This window comes from Mixophyes fleayi, chromosome 3 (genome assembly GCF_038048845.1).
Source record: "Mixophyes fleayi isolate aMixFle1 chromosome 3, aMixFle1.hap1, whole genome shotgun sequence".
NCBI lineage: Eukaryota > Metazoa > Chordata > Amphibia > Anura > Limnodynastidae > Mixophyes > Mixophyes fleayi.
This window is the reverse complement of record NC_134404.1, coordinates 58,373,396-58,389,366: the sequence shown is the minus strand read 5'-3', so window position 1 is coordinate 58,389,366 and position 15,971 is coordinate 58,373,396. Positions and strand designations below refer to the sequence as shown.

Below are 15,971 nucleotides of genomic sequence, written 5' to 3'. Positions count from 1 at the left end.
TATTGCAGCTATAAATTGTACGTTTAAGGTTCTTAGTTCTACTCTGTAGACTTCTTTATGATTTACATTGAGTGAGGGGGACAGCAGGGCAGTCTTTATTACATGTGGCAATTATGTGTTTTTCAAATTTTGTTTTACATTCAGAAGAGTGGCTAGAAATGTACATATAACTGATGTAAAAAACACACAAAGGAAAACATTAAAAAGAACTGGGTGAATCCCATTATTATCTCTTAACTTGAGCAAAAATAAAGTCCTTTTGCAAAATGTAAATGGATGTAGAGCACAAAAATGCATCCTCTACCCCTCTATCTCATTTTAATAATCTCACTCTCCAAAACTAAAACTCGAGCAAGATTGTAATGAGGATAACTTCTCTAATCATGTTTTAGAATTCTTATTTGGTAGAACTATAACCTTTTCAGTTTTGTATACATTATATCATACCCTTCTCCTCCAGCAGTCCAATTTCCCACGTTGGTGGCACTATGAGGCTGGTGCAAACACCCCGTCACCTGCTATTTATACATCACCTTTCATTAGTGCTGGGTCCATTGTTTGAGCTGATGAGCAAGGCTTATTTTGTCCTGATTTTTGCCTTTTAAAAACTGTTGAGAGATATAGGGTATTTCTCAATGGGAGGACAGGTAATTTTGTGACTGGCTGTATTTTCCATGCTGATCACAGCTGCTTAGAAATGGTGTCATTAAACACCCTAAAACCATAGGATTTTATCCCAATCCACAGCAATTAGCTACTCTCTTTGGATATTTATCATCATTTAATATGTTGCAGAAAATCACATTTCCCATCTTGTAACTAAAATGATTTATTGTGAATGGTTGAGCCGTATCATACATTAAACATCCAGACATTAATGGTAGTGTTCGATATTCAGTTTGACACAAACCAATCCGTCTTTGTATCGCGATCTTGTCATTTCCCAGACAGGAATGTGTGGTGTTTTGACTGAGCAGTTTCGCCTCACAGAGGAATATTTGCATGTTTCTTCCATGGATTCACTTGGTGCTTACTTGCAAGTACTTCCAGGTCACGACAGATGCGCATGCGTGTCGTAGATGGCTGAATGATGTCGTCAACGAATCCTGTAAAAAGGAAGAGAGGATTTGGTCACTCACCCAAATTTGTCAACTATTTGGAAAAGGGCATCACTACTGTGATGCAATTAACACAATAAAACAAACTATAACAGTCATATAGCATCTAAAATAAACAAGGTCCTTGGTGTATAGTTTGTTCAAACTGAATTCCGATTTACCACGACATGGGGACCTTATTCAGATGGGTTACTGCACTAACAATTCTTTTCTATAACATGGGTACAGACTGCACTTTGTTGCATCTGCTTAACTGAAAGAACTTTAAAGTAAAAACACGGATGTGCTGGGTGTTTGGCTAGAGTGAAGGAAATTGCAACTGTTCACATAAGGAGAGGATTTAGTCCATACACCTAAATTTGTCAACTGTATGAAAGTGTGCATGACTGCTATGACAGGCTACATAATACAGCAGCACACTTCAGAGAGCAAGGTATTGCTATTTAATATCTGCAATACAGAGGAGATGCTTACGGCACATTCTGATCAAATTGTGAATGGTCATTTTCTGCAACAAAGGTTTGTTTTTGTTTGACCCTTTGAAGGTTGCATGTCATTCTGCACAAAGAAACATGGTTCATGGAGCGACTGCTGTTCCATAGTTATCCGGTCAACTATTCTATAGGTTAGCACTGGTTCCCCTGTGTCTGCTATCCCCACATGGCGAGTACACTGTGGACAGATGTAGCTATGGAGATCCATCAGTTTCATGGCTGTACAGATATATCTGTAAAGACCAAACAGTAATTATTCATGGTGCATTCACCATTTGCAAAAATGTTAGTCTGTGAGGACACGAACATTCATACTTAACGCTATGTGCACAAAGGCATTGGGTAATTCAGGTTCTTGTTACATTTTTACAGGTGAATAATAGGAAACCTCTCACATGAGGGAGAGTTCTTTTCTATATGAAGCTTTTAAATCTCAGAACTTCTATGAACAGTCCCTGGCACACTACTAATGACTATCTTTTGAAAGTGGATGATGGAACAATGGCGCAAGAACAGGCTCTAATTCCCTCACCCATCTCTGCTTCATTATCCTCTTTACTAAGAATGCTGAGTACAGTGCATTGGGGTCTCTGTAACGATCAATCAACTCTATGTGGGATTCCGCCTCCAGTCACCAGTCAAAAAGAGTAAGGAGGACAGACTGGGTCAACAAGCATTTGTGTACACCAGCCTAACAAAGGCTCTGCTTGTATTTGCATTGCAGCACTCACACAGCTAATGCGCCCCCAGAAATATACCCTAAAGTGTATTCCACAGTGTCTTCCATTCATTTTGATACTAAATAGGTGTTCACTACTCAGGAAAAGGTGCCAAGATCAAGTATTCTTTGAGTTAAGCTACAACACCACACCATATATTGCTATGGAAAGTGACACCACTGTCCACTACTCTATAATCATTAGGTTTCTACTACAGAATGCAAGTGGTAAAGACACGTGGTTCAGGTCCTACAGACGGGCCCCATGCCCCAATTGGGTGGAACGACAGACTCACTATATGCACATCCGGGAAGAAACAAACCCATTTTGCATGTAACTGACCAGCCTACAATTTAAGCAAAGATAGAGGGGCTGAGGTGACACACCCCAATCCAGCGGTCAGGTGTCTGCAGAGAAGAAGGTCCAGCTCTGAATAATGGGAAGACCCAATAAGTGCCTTACCTCTAACTGCTGCAGGGAAAGGATTAGCGAACGTATCCACATATTCAGCCTCTGCTTCTGCCTGGTTCTGGCTTCCTCTGAATATGATCTGAACAGCTCCCTAATAATAGAAGTTAGGTCATTATGTAACACTACTACTGTTTCACATATTTACTTTGTATTAAAACATTACTATTGTTAATGATTTGACCCTAACCTTTGCCCCCATGACAGCAACTTCTGCGGTTGGCCAGGCATAGTTGAAATCCCCTCGAAGATGCTTTGAGCTCATCACATCATAGGCACCACCATAAGCCTGGAATCAAACAGGAAATAAAGTAGAAAATGTTCGTTATAATGAAAAACTTGGGCAACCCTTGGCTTTCCCGGTCTTCCATAGTGCCACTGGTATGCTATAAAGTGTGAAGAGTGGTTTGTTGTATAGACGAGCACATTATACACACTCCTCACTCAAGGAGGAAGGGGGTCTTGTGTGATAGTCCATCATAACAACAAACGGTTGGAGACCAAACCTCAGTTCTGCCAGATCCAGCTACAAACAGATCATATTTTCTTTCACGGATTTGGTTTAAGCTGTCATTAGATTGGCATATGCCCATTAGTCTCAGTTTACATGCCTACCTTTCTTGTAATAACTGTGATCTTGGGCACCGTGGCCTCAGCAAAGGCAAACAGAAGCTTTGCTCCATGTCGGATGATGCCTCCATACTCCTGAGCAGTGCCTACAGGAAGCACAGATCTGGGGTGTCAATACTTCATTACTAACACAACCAAAGCACCCGATCATTGGCATAATTCTGGTCTGAAGGTGCCCTGGCTGTAGGGGTGTCACAACTAACCCATATTATGTCACAGTGCCTCTCTAATAAATATTCCAAATATTCATTGGAATAGAACGTTCCGTCTGTGTTATACAAGGATACAGTAACATTACTTTCTATTACAGGAGAGATACAGAGGATAGGTTATGGGGCTGAGGCAGACCGTTATAAACACTGAGTGCATTGCCAATGAATAGACTTAACTGGACAGTAGTAACAAAGGTCCAATATTTCTCATTGTAAAAAAAAATCCAAAAATATAGCAAGATGCACCCACAGCACATAGAATAGGTACTTATACAGTTTACTAAAATATATTTCATGCAATACATTTACATTTTGCACTGTATAGAGCAGTTTCATCAGACAAAAAAACACATCATACTGACAACTGTTTGTTGTGGTACTTGCATGGGACCCTTCACCATGGAGACTAAATAATGTTCAAAGCAAGAACAAAATGAAAAGGTAAAAGGAAATTCTGTAAAGTTACCTGGCAAAAATCCAGGTACATCAACAAATGTGATGATAGGGATATTAAAGGCATCACAAAATCTGACAAAGCGAGCTCCCTTTACGGAGGAATTTATGTCCAAACAGCCTGCAAGAAAGAAGAGGTTATGAAGTGTGGGAACAATGAGGAATCGTTATCCAACACACAAAGGAAACCATTTTGATATAAGCCTCTAAATGTCCAATTTTTGTGATTTGTGTCGTGTAGACAGGGTGACATTTTCATCCACATAAAACATCCTAATCTAGGATAGGCTGAGCAACCTGTGGTTCTGTTCCCAAAATAGAAATAAAAATGGCCCGGTGTGCTGGGACTTCTAGTTCCACAATAGGCACAGGTTGTCTACATCCACTCTAGGAAGTACAGCAGTTTACATTTCAGCTTTGTGTTAGTTTGCAGGCCCAGTACCTGATGCAACTTTCGGCTGGTTCCCAACAATGCCAACCGTCCTACCATTCATCCTGGCAAAGCCAACCACAATGTTCTTGGCATAGTTGGGCATAATCTCAAAGAAGTCTCGCTCATCAACAATCTGGAGATACAGAAATCATATCAACCAATAAATCAGCAAATAGTATGTAACATGTTAATATTGTATTACTTATTTGTAGGTCGTCTGAGTGTCAACATTGGGGTCAAACCACTTTACATTTTTTCAATTTTGAAGACAATGATGTGATCCATTAAACAGTGTTGATGCTTCTATCATTAAAACGTGGACACAAACAAACACCGTATCCACTAAGTGACGGCTGATGTGGTGACCCTACATAGAAGACAGCACAGTACAGATCTGTTTGTAGTGTATTTGGTATTGGAGGTTTAAAAACACAACACAACATAATGTTTTAGTGACAGTATTACCGAATGAATGATATCCAGCATGTCATAAGCTTTAGTGGACTCCATGGGAACCACGGTATCTAATCCAATGACCAGGCGATCGCTATGAGGCAGAAAGATAGGTTATTATTATTAGCTTTTATTTATATGGCACCACAAAGGGTGCGCAGCGCCGTACATCGAGCATGGACAATAGAGAAACAGCATATAGGGCAGTACAAAAACAAAGTGCAATTAAAACCAACTCTTCTGAGAACAGGTGCATAGGGCAAAGGTGTAAGTGAATTCTAGAACACTTATCTAAGAAAGGGAAGGAGGAGAGGTGGGGAGCGAACTAAAGCAGGCTGAACCTGTGCCCAGCAGTGTGGACAGACTAACAGGATCAGGGCAGTGATGGAGAAGCAAAGGCAAAAGGAGAAGAGGGGAACCAAGAGCAAGGGAGAGGTAACAGAAGGAGGACACGAGATGGAGTTTAAAATCTAAGGGGAAAGGACAGACTGACAGAAAACACAAAGTGGGGAATCAAGGTGAAATGAAAGGAAGTCTGAAGGGAGACATGAACAAGAGCAGATAGTAAGAGGAGCAGAGGAAGAATGAGGGCGAGGTATACTATGATAGTGAAGAACAAACAGGAGGAGGGCAAGCTAGAGGAAGGGTAGGCTTTTCTGAACATGTGGGTTTTAAGGAATTGTTTGAAGTACTGCAGGCTAGGAGAGCCTAAATCTTGAATATGGAGGTGAGACATGGTAATCAGATGCTTGGTGAAGTGGTAGTCACTGGCTGACCATAGAGTGCTTGAAGGACTATGAATGAAGAGGAGGTTGGAGACAGGAGCAGTGGAGTTAGAGCGAGGTGCTTGAAGAGGATTTTGTAACAGAGGTGGAGCCGGTGCAGTGTTTGACAGAGAAGTGAGGCAGATGTAGACCGGCAGGAGGGGAAGACTAGTCGGGCTGCAGCACTGAGTATGGACTGAAGACGAGAGGCAGGAGCAGGGGAGGCTAGTAAGGAGGAGGTTGCAGTAATCAAGGCAGGAGATTATCAGAGAATAGATCAGAGTTTTGGTGGCATCAATGGAGAGGAAGGGATTGATACTAACCATATTGCGGAGATGAAAGCAGCAGGATTGGGTGAGGGATTGAATGTCGGGGTGAAGAACAGGGAGGAGTTGATGACACCCAGACATCAAACTTGCGGAAGAGAGATGTTGGCATTGCCAAAAGTAATGAGAGGAGGATAATATTAAGGGAGGGACGACTAAAGGCTGGAGAAAGTCTAGAATGGTCTTATACTGTCTATATATTCCCAAACAGTCTACTCACAATAGTTAGTCAGTCTACTATTACAGGGAATAGCTGTAGGACTAACACATCCACAATTCCGCAATCACTGGCTAATGGGATTTGGATGACAACCCTCTGCATAGGTTTGTAATAAGGAATGAACGCAAGGCGAGCCAGTCTAGACATGTCATTTCATCTATGTGTGAGCAGATGTGATAAAAAGGAGACACGTGTAGAGACTCCTGCTGACAGATGTGCACAACAGCCATCCTTCAACTATATATTCCTAGAACACCAATAAACAACAACTAAAAAGTCTGCAATAAGCAGCCATACTGTATGTTAGAAAGGAATATAAAATATACGGACAGATGAGCATTAACAATTACATTACAGAAGAGATAGCAGCTTCGTAAGATTACTATATTGAAATATATTATACAGGAATAAAAGGATATCTTTGGGGAGTATTATTAGGGACAGAGCCAGATGGGGTATCTGTCTCCCCCAGGAGGTAGTAAACATACAAACGGGCGTACCATACCAAATATATACAGTCATACCTGGGCAGAAAAAGATTAAAAACAACAACAAGAAGCACAAGATCTGTGGAGGTAGAAGGACTGATAGGGGCAGATAGAAATGGAGGGTAGGAAGTAGTCATTAAGGTAAAGGACACATCATCTGAAAAGTCCCGATTTCAGAAGAGCCACTAAGAATTTGGTGTTGATGCTAATAAAAAGATACAAGGTTCGCAGTGCACACAGGGTTGATTGGAATTTTGAACAATGACTTCCAAATCCATGTAGGTGAGGTCATCATCCTCCCTTCATCCGGCTGTTCAGCCAGATCACCACAACACCAGTTCTGTGCAATTTGGTACACCATTTGTGGCCCAACTGAACACCGATCCATTGTGCAGGGATCAGGCAAAATTAATGGTTCTGCCTTTGGGCAAGGTAAAAATCAGCCCACAGTGGCCAAGTCAGAGGTTATACACTACATTGTCATTACTGTAATCAATTCTACAAATAGTTTATTTCCTGATAGGAAGATCTTATGCATGAGATAAGCGATACCAGACAACTCTAGCAGTGCAGAGTCATGGGATCTATTAGGAATGGTTCTACAGAACGTGGGAAACTCTTGGCCAACAAAACCTTCCAATAGCTCACTGGATCTAGATATACAATATAAAGATTACCTGGGGTCATGGCACTCTCTGATAGGTGCTGGATCCTTGTTGCTCAATGGGAGGTAGTTAAAGAATTCCCGCAGGTTTAACAAAGCATCAATGTCATTCTCAAACGCTCGATGAGCCACTCCTACAAGACAGACAGAAGACTGAGGTTCTATCTGCCAAATGGTGAAAACACCACTCACCATCGCAGATGAGGAAATACACGTATACTGTGCCCTTTACAGCTTAGAACAGTAGTGTTATAAATATAGGGACATATAATGAAATGTAAACTTTTTAAAGTATCAGTATGCCCCGACTGTTATTCAAACCATAGATACACCCCTGTCGCTACTTCCCCTGCAGGTATAACATGGGTACTGCAACCACTACAGAGTCCTGCAGTGTATAATGACAGCACCATGCCAGTCCGCAGTTACCTGTAACAGCTGTAGGACTCAGACAAGGTCTGCAGTGTAGGAGGTTTCTGTAGCATTTACTTGTCCTTTAATACACTTCTGAGCAGAAAATAAACCTGGCGGCAAGCGAATGTGGGTATAAAGAGCACTGTAGCTTTTAGGGGAAACAACTGCCTTTACACTAATCACCTTGCAAATCAAAATGCAGAACTGTTCCTAATTCTGGAACATCAAACTATTGGATATGTTGAGTAAGATATTATGTCTATAATTTTTTTCCCCCAGTGGTATTCTCAGCAAATGAGAGGGAGACTGAATCAGCAACATTACAGTACTCCAAAATGAATAATGACCTCTGCAGCCACGGGGAATGGAATACAAAAACTACTTCCTTACAATCTTTCTGTTGTAAACTCGCCAATGCAGATTTACATGAAGATGATTGGTTCCCTTCACGGCTCTACAGTGAGCATCCCTGTGTGGATCTACAGCGAGCGGCTCAAGCCCCACAGTGTATGCTCTAATCTTTCCCACTCACGACACTGTACGTAAACAGAGCAGGCAGCTGTATTTTATCAACATATAAAGTATGACATCTATTTCCATATTGCTTGTGTCATCCATAAAAGTAATCTTGTTATACTCCACCTATATTGGATTAGATCTTCTGAGAAGCCGCACAGTGATGTAATATACAATGAATGATTATACAATATACACAGGTTTAGATGATATGTCAGCCCTTTACATATAAAGTACAATGACTGTTTAGATTTAGGGTTTTTACTTTTTGTGCCTGTGACAAATAATCTCAACACAAAGCAATGAGGATTTCATTTATGTTATTTTTTATGCTTTGACCTATAAAATATGTTGTCTTTTTATGTAGCATTAATAAACAATGTTGTTTTAGCACAATATGCAGTCCTCATCCGATGCCTGATCCTGCGTGGGGAGTATTTGCCACAAGCACAGGGTCCGTGCACCAATACACATAGTAGGAGTTAGCTGCAGAATAACAACCTGACAGTGCAGTGTGGGACTTGGCTCCACCTAGGTCTTCCTGCGTCACATCCTCATTGGTCACCGACTTTACTACATCTGGGCCAGTAATGAACAAGTAGGAAGTGTCCTGGGGAAGTAAAAACAGGAGCCACTTAAGAATTGGCTTGTCAGAATAACTTCTGTTTTAAGGACTATCAAAAGGCTACAGTTAATTTCCGCTACATTGCACTCAATTTAAGTTTCAGGAAAACCAGATGTCAATAATTACTGAGAGAAGTCCCTTGTTAATGGCACAGATAGGCAGCATGCTCAGTCATGTGACCAGTTCATAGTACACCAATAGGCAGCATGCTCAGTCATGTGACCAGTTCATAGTACACCAATAGGCAGCATGAGCCATAGTTATTTATAAAGCAATGATACATTGTGTAGATCTGTACATTGGGATCATGAAACAAATCACATACAATATTATTATTATTAATAAATAATAATTTATTATTAATAATAACAATAATAATAATAATAATAATTATAATAATAATAAAAGGCCTTAACAAAAAAGTTTGAATTCTGCTTTTATCCGACAGCCTCAAAGTCACGCATGTGGACAACAGTTAGATGTAGCTGCATTTTAGAATTTTAGATCAGCTCTGTCTCCTAACTCCCACTTAATACTTTATATAAAGTTTTTTTTTTAGAGAAACACCAAGCACACAGCTCTTCAGAGCTGGCGGTGCCCATGAACCACAGAAGCTAAAGCCTTCTCCAGAACCAGAAGAGGAAGGAGGATCAGTTGGGATAAATGGTGAAGGTTAACCGTGGCTGCCAGCAACCGGCTGTCTTACGATTTTTACAACGATCGTTAGCCTTTCACGTCTCCACCTTCCACCAGCTCATTTGGGCAGGGCCATATTTACCTTCTGTTTTATGTTATTTGTTTGCATCAAGTTCCTCTTAATTATTTAGAACGCTTAACAATTAAGCAGCACTGTACATCATCCTCCTCCACAGAATGTAGCATGAACTAGGCTAAAAAAAAGGTGAACTTTCATCGGAATGACTTTAGTCAAATGAAATAAATTCACTAGAGATCAATTATATGAATTCAGGCTCATTTTGTCTATAAAGATGGAGCTGAGAAGCCAAACTCTCTCTTTAAACTTGTCTTTCAGGCTTACCAACCCTTTATGGTCAAAAAAAAGAATCAATGCATTGTATGATAGAAAGGCTGCAGTTATACTTGGTGCTTACAGGAGATCTCTTACCTTGACCATAAATGTAAAGTCAGTTAATGCTGGCGAGTAGACCGCGCCTCCAGCGCACGGCCCCATAATCAGAGAGATCTGAGGCACAACTCCAGAACTCAGCACGTTTCTCTGGTGAGAAAAAAAACAGGTTCATATTCAGTTATACAAAACCTATGGCCATGCTTTGTGCTGCCGCTCCAGCATTCCCCAATTACCTCCTATAAATCATCCCATGTAAAAGTATGGCTTGTACTGCAAGGCTCCAATGTTATTTAATTTAGACCAGGCCTGGTGAGCCTGTGGCTCTGCAGGTGTTGTGAAACTACAAGTCCCAGCATACCCGGTCAGCAGTTTTTCTGGCAGTGCATGCTGGGACTTGTAGTTTCACAACACCTACAGAGTAACAGGCTGGCCAGGTCTGGTTTAGACACTTAGGGGTAGATTCAACTCAGCACGATTTGTCTCTGGAACGACCAAGTAGATGAATCGAGCCGATGTTCTGGCAGAAATCTCCACTCAGATTTCCTCGCACCTCATAGAGGCACGCACAAATCTTACTGGATATTCCTACTGTAACAGCTGGCAATGTGCACAACCGGACATTGTAGTGATGTCCACACAGTACATTGCCAGGAAGTGAATCTCCCCCGTACAATAGGTTGACAGCTGTAGGACATAAAAAAAAAATGCATTGGCACCAATGATATGTTTTGGAATCATAATGGTGTGAATGGCAGAGAAGTCCGCACTTTCCACAACATGACCCCTCCAACTCACCAACAACTGAATTTACCATGCTGTGCTGTCTAGGGGGTATATTCAATTAGCTTTTATGTCCACGATTACACGCGGCTGCCTATGTAAAGTGACAACACTGTACCGCAATATCGCAGAATTCCCTTCGTAACCCTATTGGGTGTGCCCGGAAATCCGAGATGTTGCGGTAACGGAACTCGTGCAGCAGCGTGCAATCACGGACCAAAAAGCTAATTGAATATGCCCCTAGAAGTCTAACCAGGAACAACCAAGACACAATCCAACCATTCATCCACCTTATTTATCCAGTGAGTAATTCAAGTTTCAGGCAAGCACAGATCCAAAATGAGGGAGGAAATATTATATACTTTTAAGGTGTTTTGTGGGCACGGAAATGGACATAACTTCCATACAACTGCCTTGATAAGAATAATGGTTATTTCTGCTGCCTTTTAATGGACTGAATATATTTTTCTATTTTGCACGTAAAGGAATGCTGGATTCCTGGTTTTTAACAAGATGGATTATTACTACCCTAACACGCTGTTTGATGCACGTGTGGTATAGTTTTTCTATGTCCAACTTCTACGTCTGGTGGCATCAAATATATAACTTCTGTCAGAAACACATAAAACACCGGGTTGCACTGTCTTACATGAACATTGTGCAATAACTTCCATAGTCTCACCAGCAATGAATGAAACAAATCTGCTGGAAGAGATGACCTTTGTGATTATGAGGCATCTGTATTATAGTGTATAATGAATACATGGACCTTACCAAGAAGATATCTGCGTAGCCCGCCAAAGACTCCACACCCTCCTGAATACGAGCCCCTCCGGAGTCATTAAGTCCAATCACCGGGGCTCCAACCATCACAGCCTGATCCATGATCTACAAGAATTGCTGAAAGTCAAACAATATCCTAAAACACAGTGTATTTATCTTGACAGAATGCCTACATCATCGCATTATAACGCTACTTGCACTAGTGCTTTTCACTGACTTGGAATGAGCACGATAAGTATCACTGTACATGTACATCTGTATACTGTGATATCTCTGCTAGTCAGTGCTGTCTTCTGGTATACACTCATCATGCAATCCTCCATATAGCAAATCCCATCATACAGTTTGTCTTGGCTGTGTCTCAACATGCTTTTGTGACTATGGTTATCTGATGCCATAGATTCATCTATTGCACTCTATTCTATGTCTTATCATGCGCTGCAGGGGGCTACTACTTGTATTTGTCTGTAAATTCCATACATCAGAACCTACAGGTTGATTACGGCTTACAATTTAATCATCTACTGTAAAGTGGTTTGAGAAGAAGCCTGGAGGCCATTTACCGGAGAGGAGTTTCACTTTCAAAAACGGTTCTGTGAAATAGTCACTTCGTTCTTCATTTGGCTGCAAAACTTTGTATGTTGCGTCAGCAATATTTGGCAATAGGCGTTTCCAGTTCTACACCGACCACACAGCAGAATGAGTTGACCTTCATTGCCCCAACTTTATTCATAGACTACACATTCAGTTAAAAGTCAAATTTACACATGCAGTGCACGATGGTGGCGCAAAAGCGAAAGTCAATTATTTAACGGAAATTCATGCTTCTGCCAAAAAACTAAAGGTGTGTGAAGTTTTTTCTCATGCTTGCTCAGGTCTAACAGTGTAAATGTCTAGAGTCCCTAATTTGCATGGATGAGGTCAGTCTCTTTTTTTTGCCAAGAGACTAACTTTATCAACAGTGACAAATTACACAGTATCAATTCCCTTGATTTTTAGGTTGCATGTAATTCTCAGTATCTGATATATATAGTTAGATATCTATATAATCTACCACACACATTATATATATATATATATATATATATATATATATATATATATATATACACACACACACACACACAAAAACCCATGTGTATTGATAAAATGTGAATGTCCTATGATATATTACATTGTTTCATAATAAGACATCACACTATTTTCTCTACTGCATGTTTGAGTGTTAAGTACAAACTATTATGTTTGTACACTGTGTGCTGTGACTGGGTGGCCAATGACCATTTTCTTCACTTGATAACTGAGAGCCAATGACAGCTACCACCAATTATAATCCGCTGCACGATAGTTATGCATAAAATTGTAATTAAAATACAACTCTATATTTCCGCTGGTTACTGTTCATTACCTTGCAAATTTTTTGTGCGTGAGCTCCAGATAAGCTGCCTCCGAACACAGTGAAGTCCTGTAGAAACAACAGATTCAACTACTGCATCAGTAACTAGACTAACACGGTCCATGTACAGGAAACAGCACTCCATGGATGTGCATAACCTAATCATGTGATTACCTGGCTGAATACATAGACTAATCTCCCGTTAATGCGCCCTTGTCCAGTGACAACGCTGTCTCCAGGATACTGCAAGAAAAGTTAACATGTAAATACAATATTCACCTCCTGCTATAAAAATATTCTCTATGACAAGAAAAAATCAGATCAATTGAAGAAAGCCATACTGATAGCAGAACAAGGTACCAAAACATTTAGCGGAGCAACAAATGGTGCTTGAAATGCCGGTATATCAGCCTTGATATAGGGCACATATTTCATAACGTTCTTTAAGTAACAAATATAAGTTAAGAAGACAAATATTGTAAATAAACAAATTAATTTTATCTCCAAGAAAGTGTACTTGTTGCCAGAGCCGGATTTAGACCTCATGGGGCCCTAGGCAAGATACTGGTTTGGGGTCCCCTCCCTGAAAAAATCCATAGCACTATACTTTTTAGCATAACATATAGCCTTATTCAGGGCCTGGCTGGCAGACTTTAGCCCAGGGGGGCAAGCATATAGCACTGTCCCATAAGTAGTAGTGGCCCATTTTTAAAGGTTGGTCTCACCGCCAGCCCTGGGAGGGCCCTCTGGGGACCGCTGGGCCCTAGGCAAGTGCCTAGGTTGCATAGTGGTAAATCCGGCCCTGCTTGTTGCATATACACAAAGTATGCAATCTGAGTCCTTTCCTTCTAGGATTACAGGTGACAATACATACAGGTAACAGTTTAAATGGCCTCCCAAGGACAGTAAAGAGCCATTTCCAGCAGTGCCAGATATTTGAATATAGCTTAGAGTACCTGTATTGGGAAAGGTAAAGGAGTTTGGGGGGGGGGGGGGGGGGGGGCTCCTATTAATAGAACGGTTATTAGAGGGAATCCTAGAATAAAAGTTAGTAAATAGTGAAGATGGCCTTTAAGTCTGGTACCTTCCACAAGTTCACACTCAGATTTCTACACCTGTAAATAATGTCCTTTCATTTAGGCAGAATAAAGCTTGTCACTGATATTCAAAGTCTATATTACGTTCAGGGGGTGTATGTACTAAACTGCGGGTTTGAAAAAGTAGAGATGTCGCCTATTAGAACCAATCAGGTTCTAGTTCTCATTTATTTAGTACATTCTACAAAACGACAGCTAGAATCTGATTGTTTTTTATAGGCAACATCTCCACTTTTTCAAACCAGCAGTTGAGTAGATATACCCCCCAGAAGATGATTGCTGCCTAACCAGTCCCTGACCATGTGTAAATAGTTAATAGTATAGGGATAATGTGGGGTTACAGCTAAATAAAACATTATACCTTGTCCAAGAAATATTTATCCACATATAAGTGATTACTTGTACCTAAGTTGATAAGATCTAGAACTGTTAAAAGATCAGATTCAGAGTCCAAATTGTTGAGGATATAGTATTTACACATGTAATATTGTGAAGGGACATATCTATTGGCATATTTGAATAATAATAAAAAAAATTCTTACTGAATGTTATGTTCCGTCTGCTTCTATAGAGCAATAAACGAATTTTTAAATAATGTTTCTGTACTCAAATTTAGTAATTAACAGAGATAAGGCACCACAATTTCTAATGAGTCTTAATGTTTGATTTTAAAATTGTACTAAGCTTTACATAACCTACACACTACATAGAAAAGACATCTGTTGACATTACTGTAGTTCTCAATTTTTTCCGATATGTTAGCTGTAGTGCTACTGCCATCTACTGTCTCAAGTTATAGTTTGTGTTCTTTTGTTTCAGGAAAAAACCCATCAACACTGCAGAAGCTCAGAAGTTATTGCATACTATCTATTGCATAAACTGTATGTGTAACAATTTTCTCTGTCATCTTGGTACAAAAATAACTTTTATTTTTAAGCCAGTTACAGCCTCTGTATCAATCACAGTGATTTTCCCTGAATTAGGAGAGTTGCATCAACAAAGATACTATATCTGATCAATTCTCCTTAAGACAGGAACATAATTTAAATGAGTCTTGCAGCAGAAGTGGGCCTGAAGACCCTTGCCCTGTATTGGGGCCAATAGGCTCCAAGGGTCAGGGATGTCAAGGGACCCATTAGCTTTGGCAAAGGGTGCCTGAAGACCCGTATATTCCTCAGTAGCCTTTTGGCTCCAGCCTCCACCACAGGCATTTTGCACTGCACTAGGAGATTTGGAGCACTCACCTCAGGCTTCAATAACGGAGAGGGGGGCAATATGCAGCCTGAGAACTTAGACTATACCTAGCCAGTCTCAATATGGTTATGACATGGAGAAGAGAACAATGTACCTTGTTTCTGTCTTCTTGCATTCCAAAATCTGCACATCTGTGCTCCACAAACATGTCATATTCTGCAAAACTGCCAGCATCCAGCAGCAATCCAATCCTCTCCCGGGCTGTTAGCTTTCCCTGGAAGACACAATACATAGTATTCTATCATGTGGTCAAAATAGCTTCTTATCTACAACGTACCCTGTAAGATCACTCACCGGTTCCTCATTCCCATTCCCCCACCACCATGTCAGATCCACCAGCTGGCACCTTTCACCAGTGTCAGATACAGGGTCAGGTGATCCCTATTGCTGCTACAGGTGAGTGGTGCTGCCCCCTATGGGATGTCCCAGGTAACTGTGACACCGTGCCCTCCTTACCCTTCTGTGCTGTGCCTCTATCCGCTGCTCTCCGCCACCAAGCAGGGCTTCATTCCTCTTCTTCTCGATCCTTTCCGGCACGGACAGATGACTGATGGAGTACTGGCATCTTGGCAGC

At 40.8% G+C, this 15,971-nt stretch overlaps 1 protein-coding gene across 1 annotated transcript in view; it reads right to left on the bottom strand.

Annotated features, from left to right (window-relative positions):
- Positions 1-813: 813 nt before the first annotated feature.
- Positions 814-15,971, bottom strand: part of PCCB (propionyl-CoA carboxylase subunit beta) — a 15,270-nt gene continuing 112 nt past the window's right edge. Inside the window, exons 1-15 of the mRNA XM_075201537.1 lie at positions 15,854-15,971; positions 15,492-15,611; positions 13,221-13,289; positions 13,059-13,115; positions 11,642-11,755; positions 10,124-10,234; positions 8,874-8,982; positions 7,456-7,576; positions 4,993-5,074; positions 4,537-4,660; positions 4,108-4,215; positions 3,415-3,515; positions 2,990-3,088; positions 2,794-2,893; positions 814-1,106 (exon numbers count right to left, since the gene is read on the bottom strand). The exon at positions 15,854-15,971 is cut by the window's right edge and continues 112 nt beyond it. Of these exons, the coding sequence (XP_075057638.1) occupies positions 985-1,106; positions 2,794-2,893; positions 2,990-3,088; positions 3,415-3,515; positions 4,108-4,215; positions 4,537-4,660; positions 4,993-5,074; positions 7,456-7,576; positions 8,874-8,982; positions 10,124-10,234; positions 11,642-11,755; positions 13,059-13,115; positions 13,221-13,289; positions 15,492-15,611; positions 15,854-15,971 (1,555 nt within the window). The 3' untranslated portion in view covers positions 814-984. The remainder of the gene's footprint in view (positions 1,107-2,793; positions 2,894-2,989; positions 3,089-3,414; positions 3,516-4,107; positions 4,216-4,536; positions 4,661-4,992; positions 5,075-7,455; positions 7,577-8,873; positions 8,983-10,123; positions 10,235-11,641; positions 11,756-13,058; positions 13,116-13,220; positions 13,290-15,491; positions 15,612-15,853) is intronic.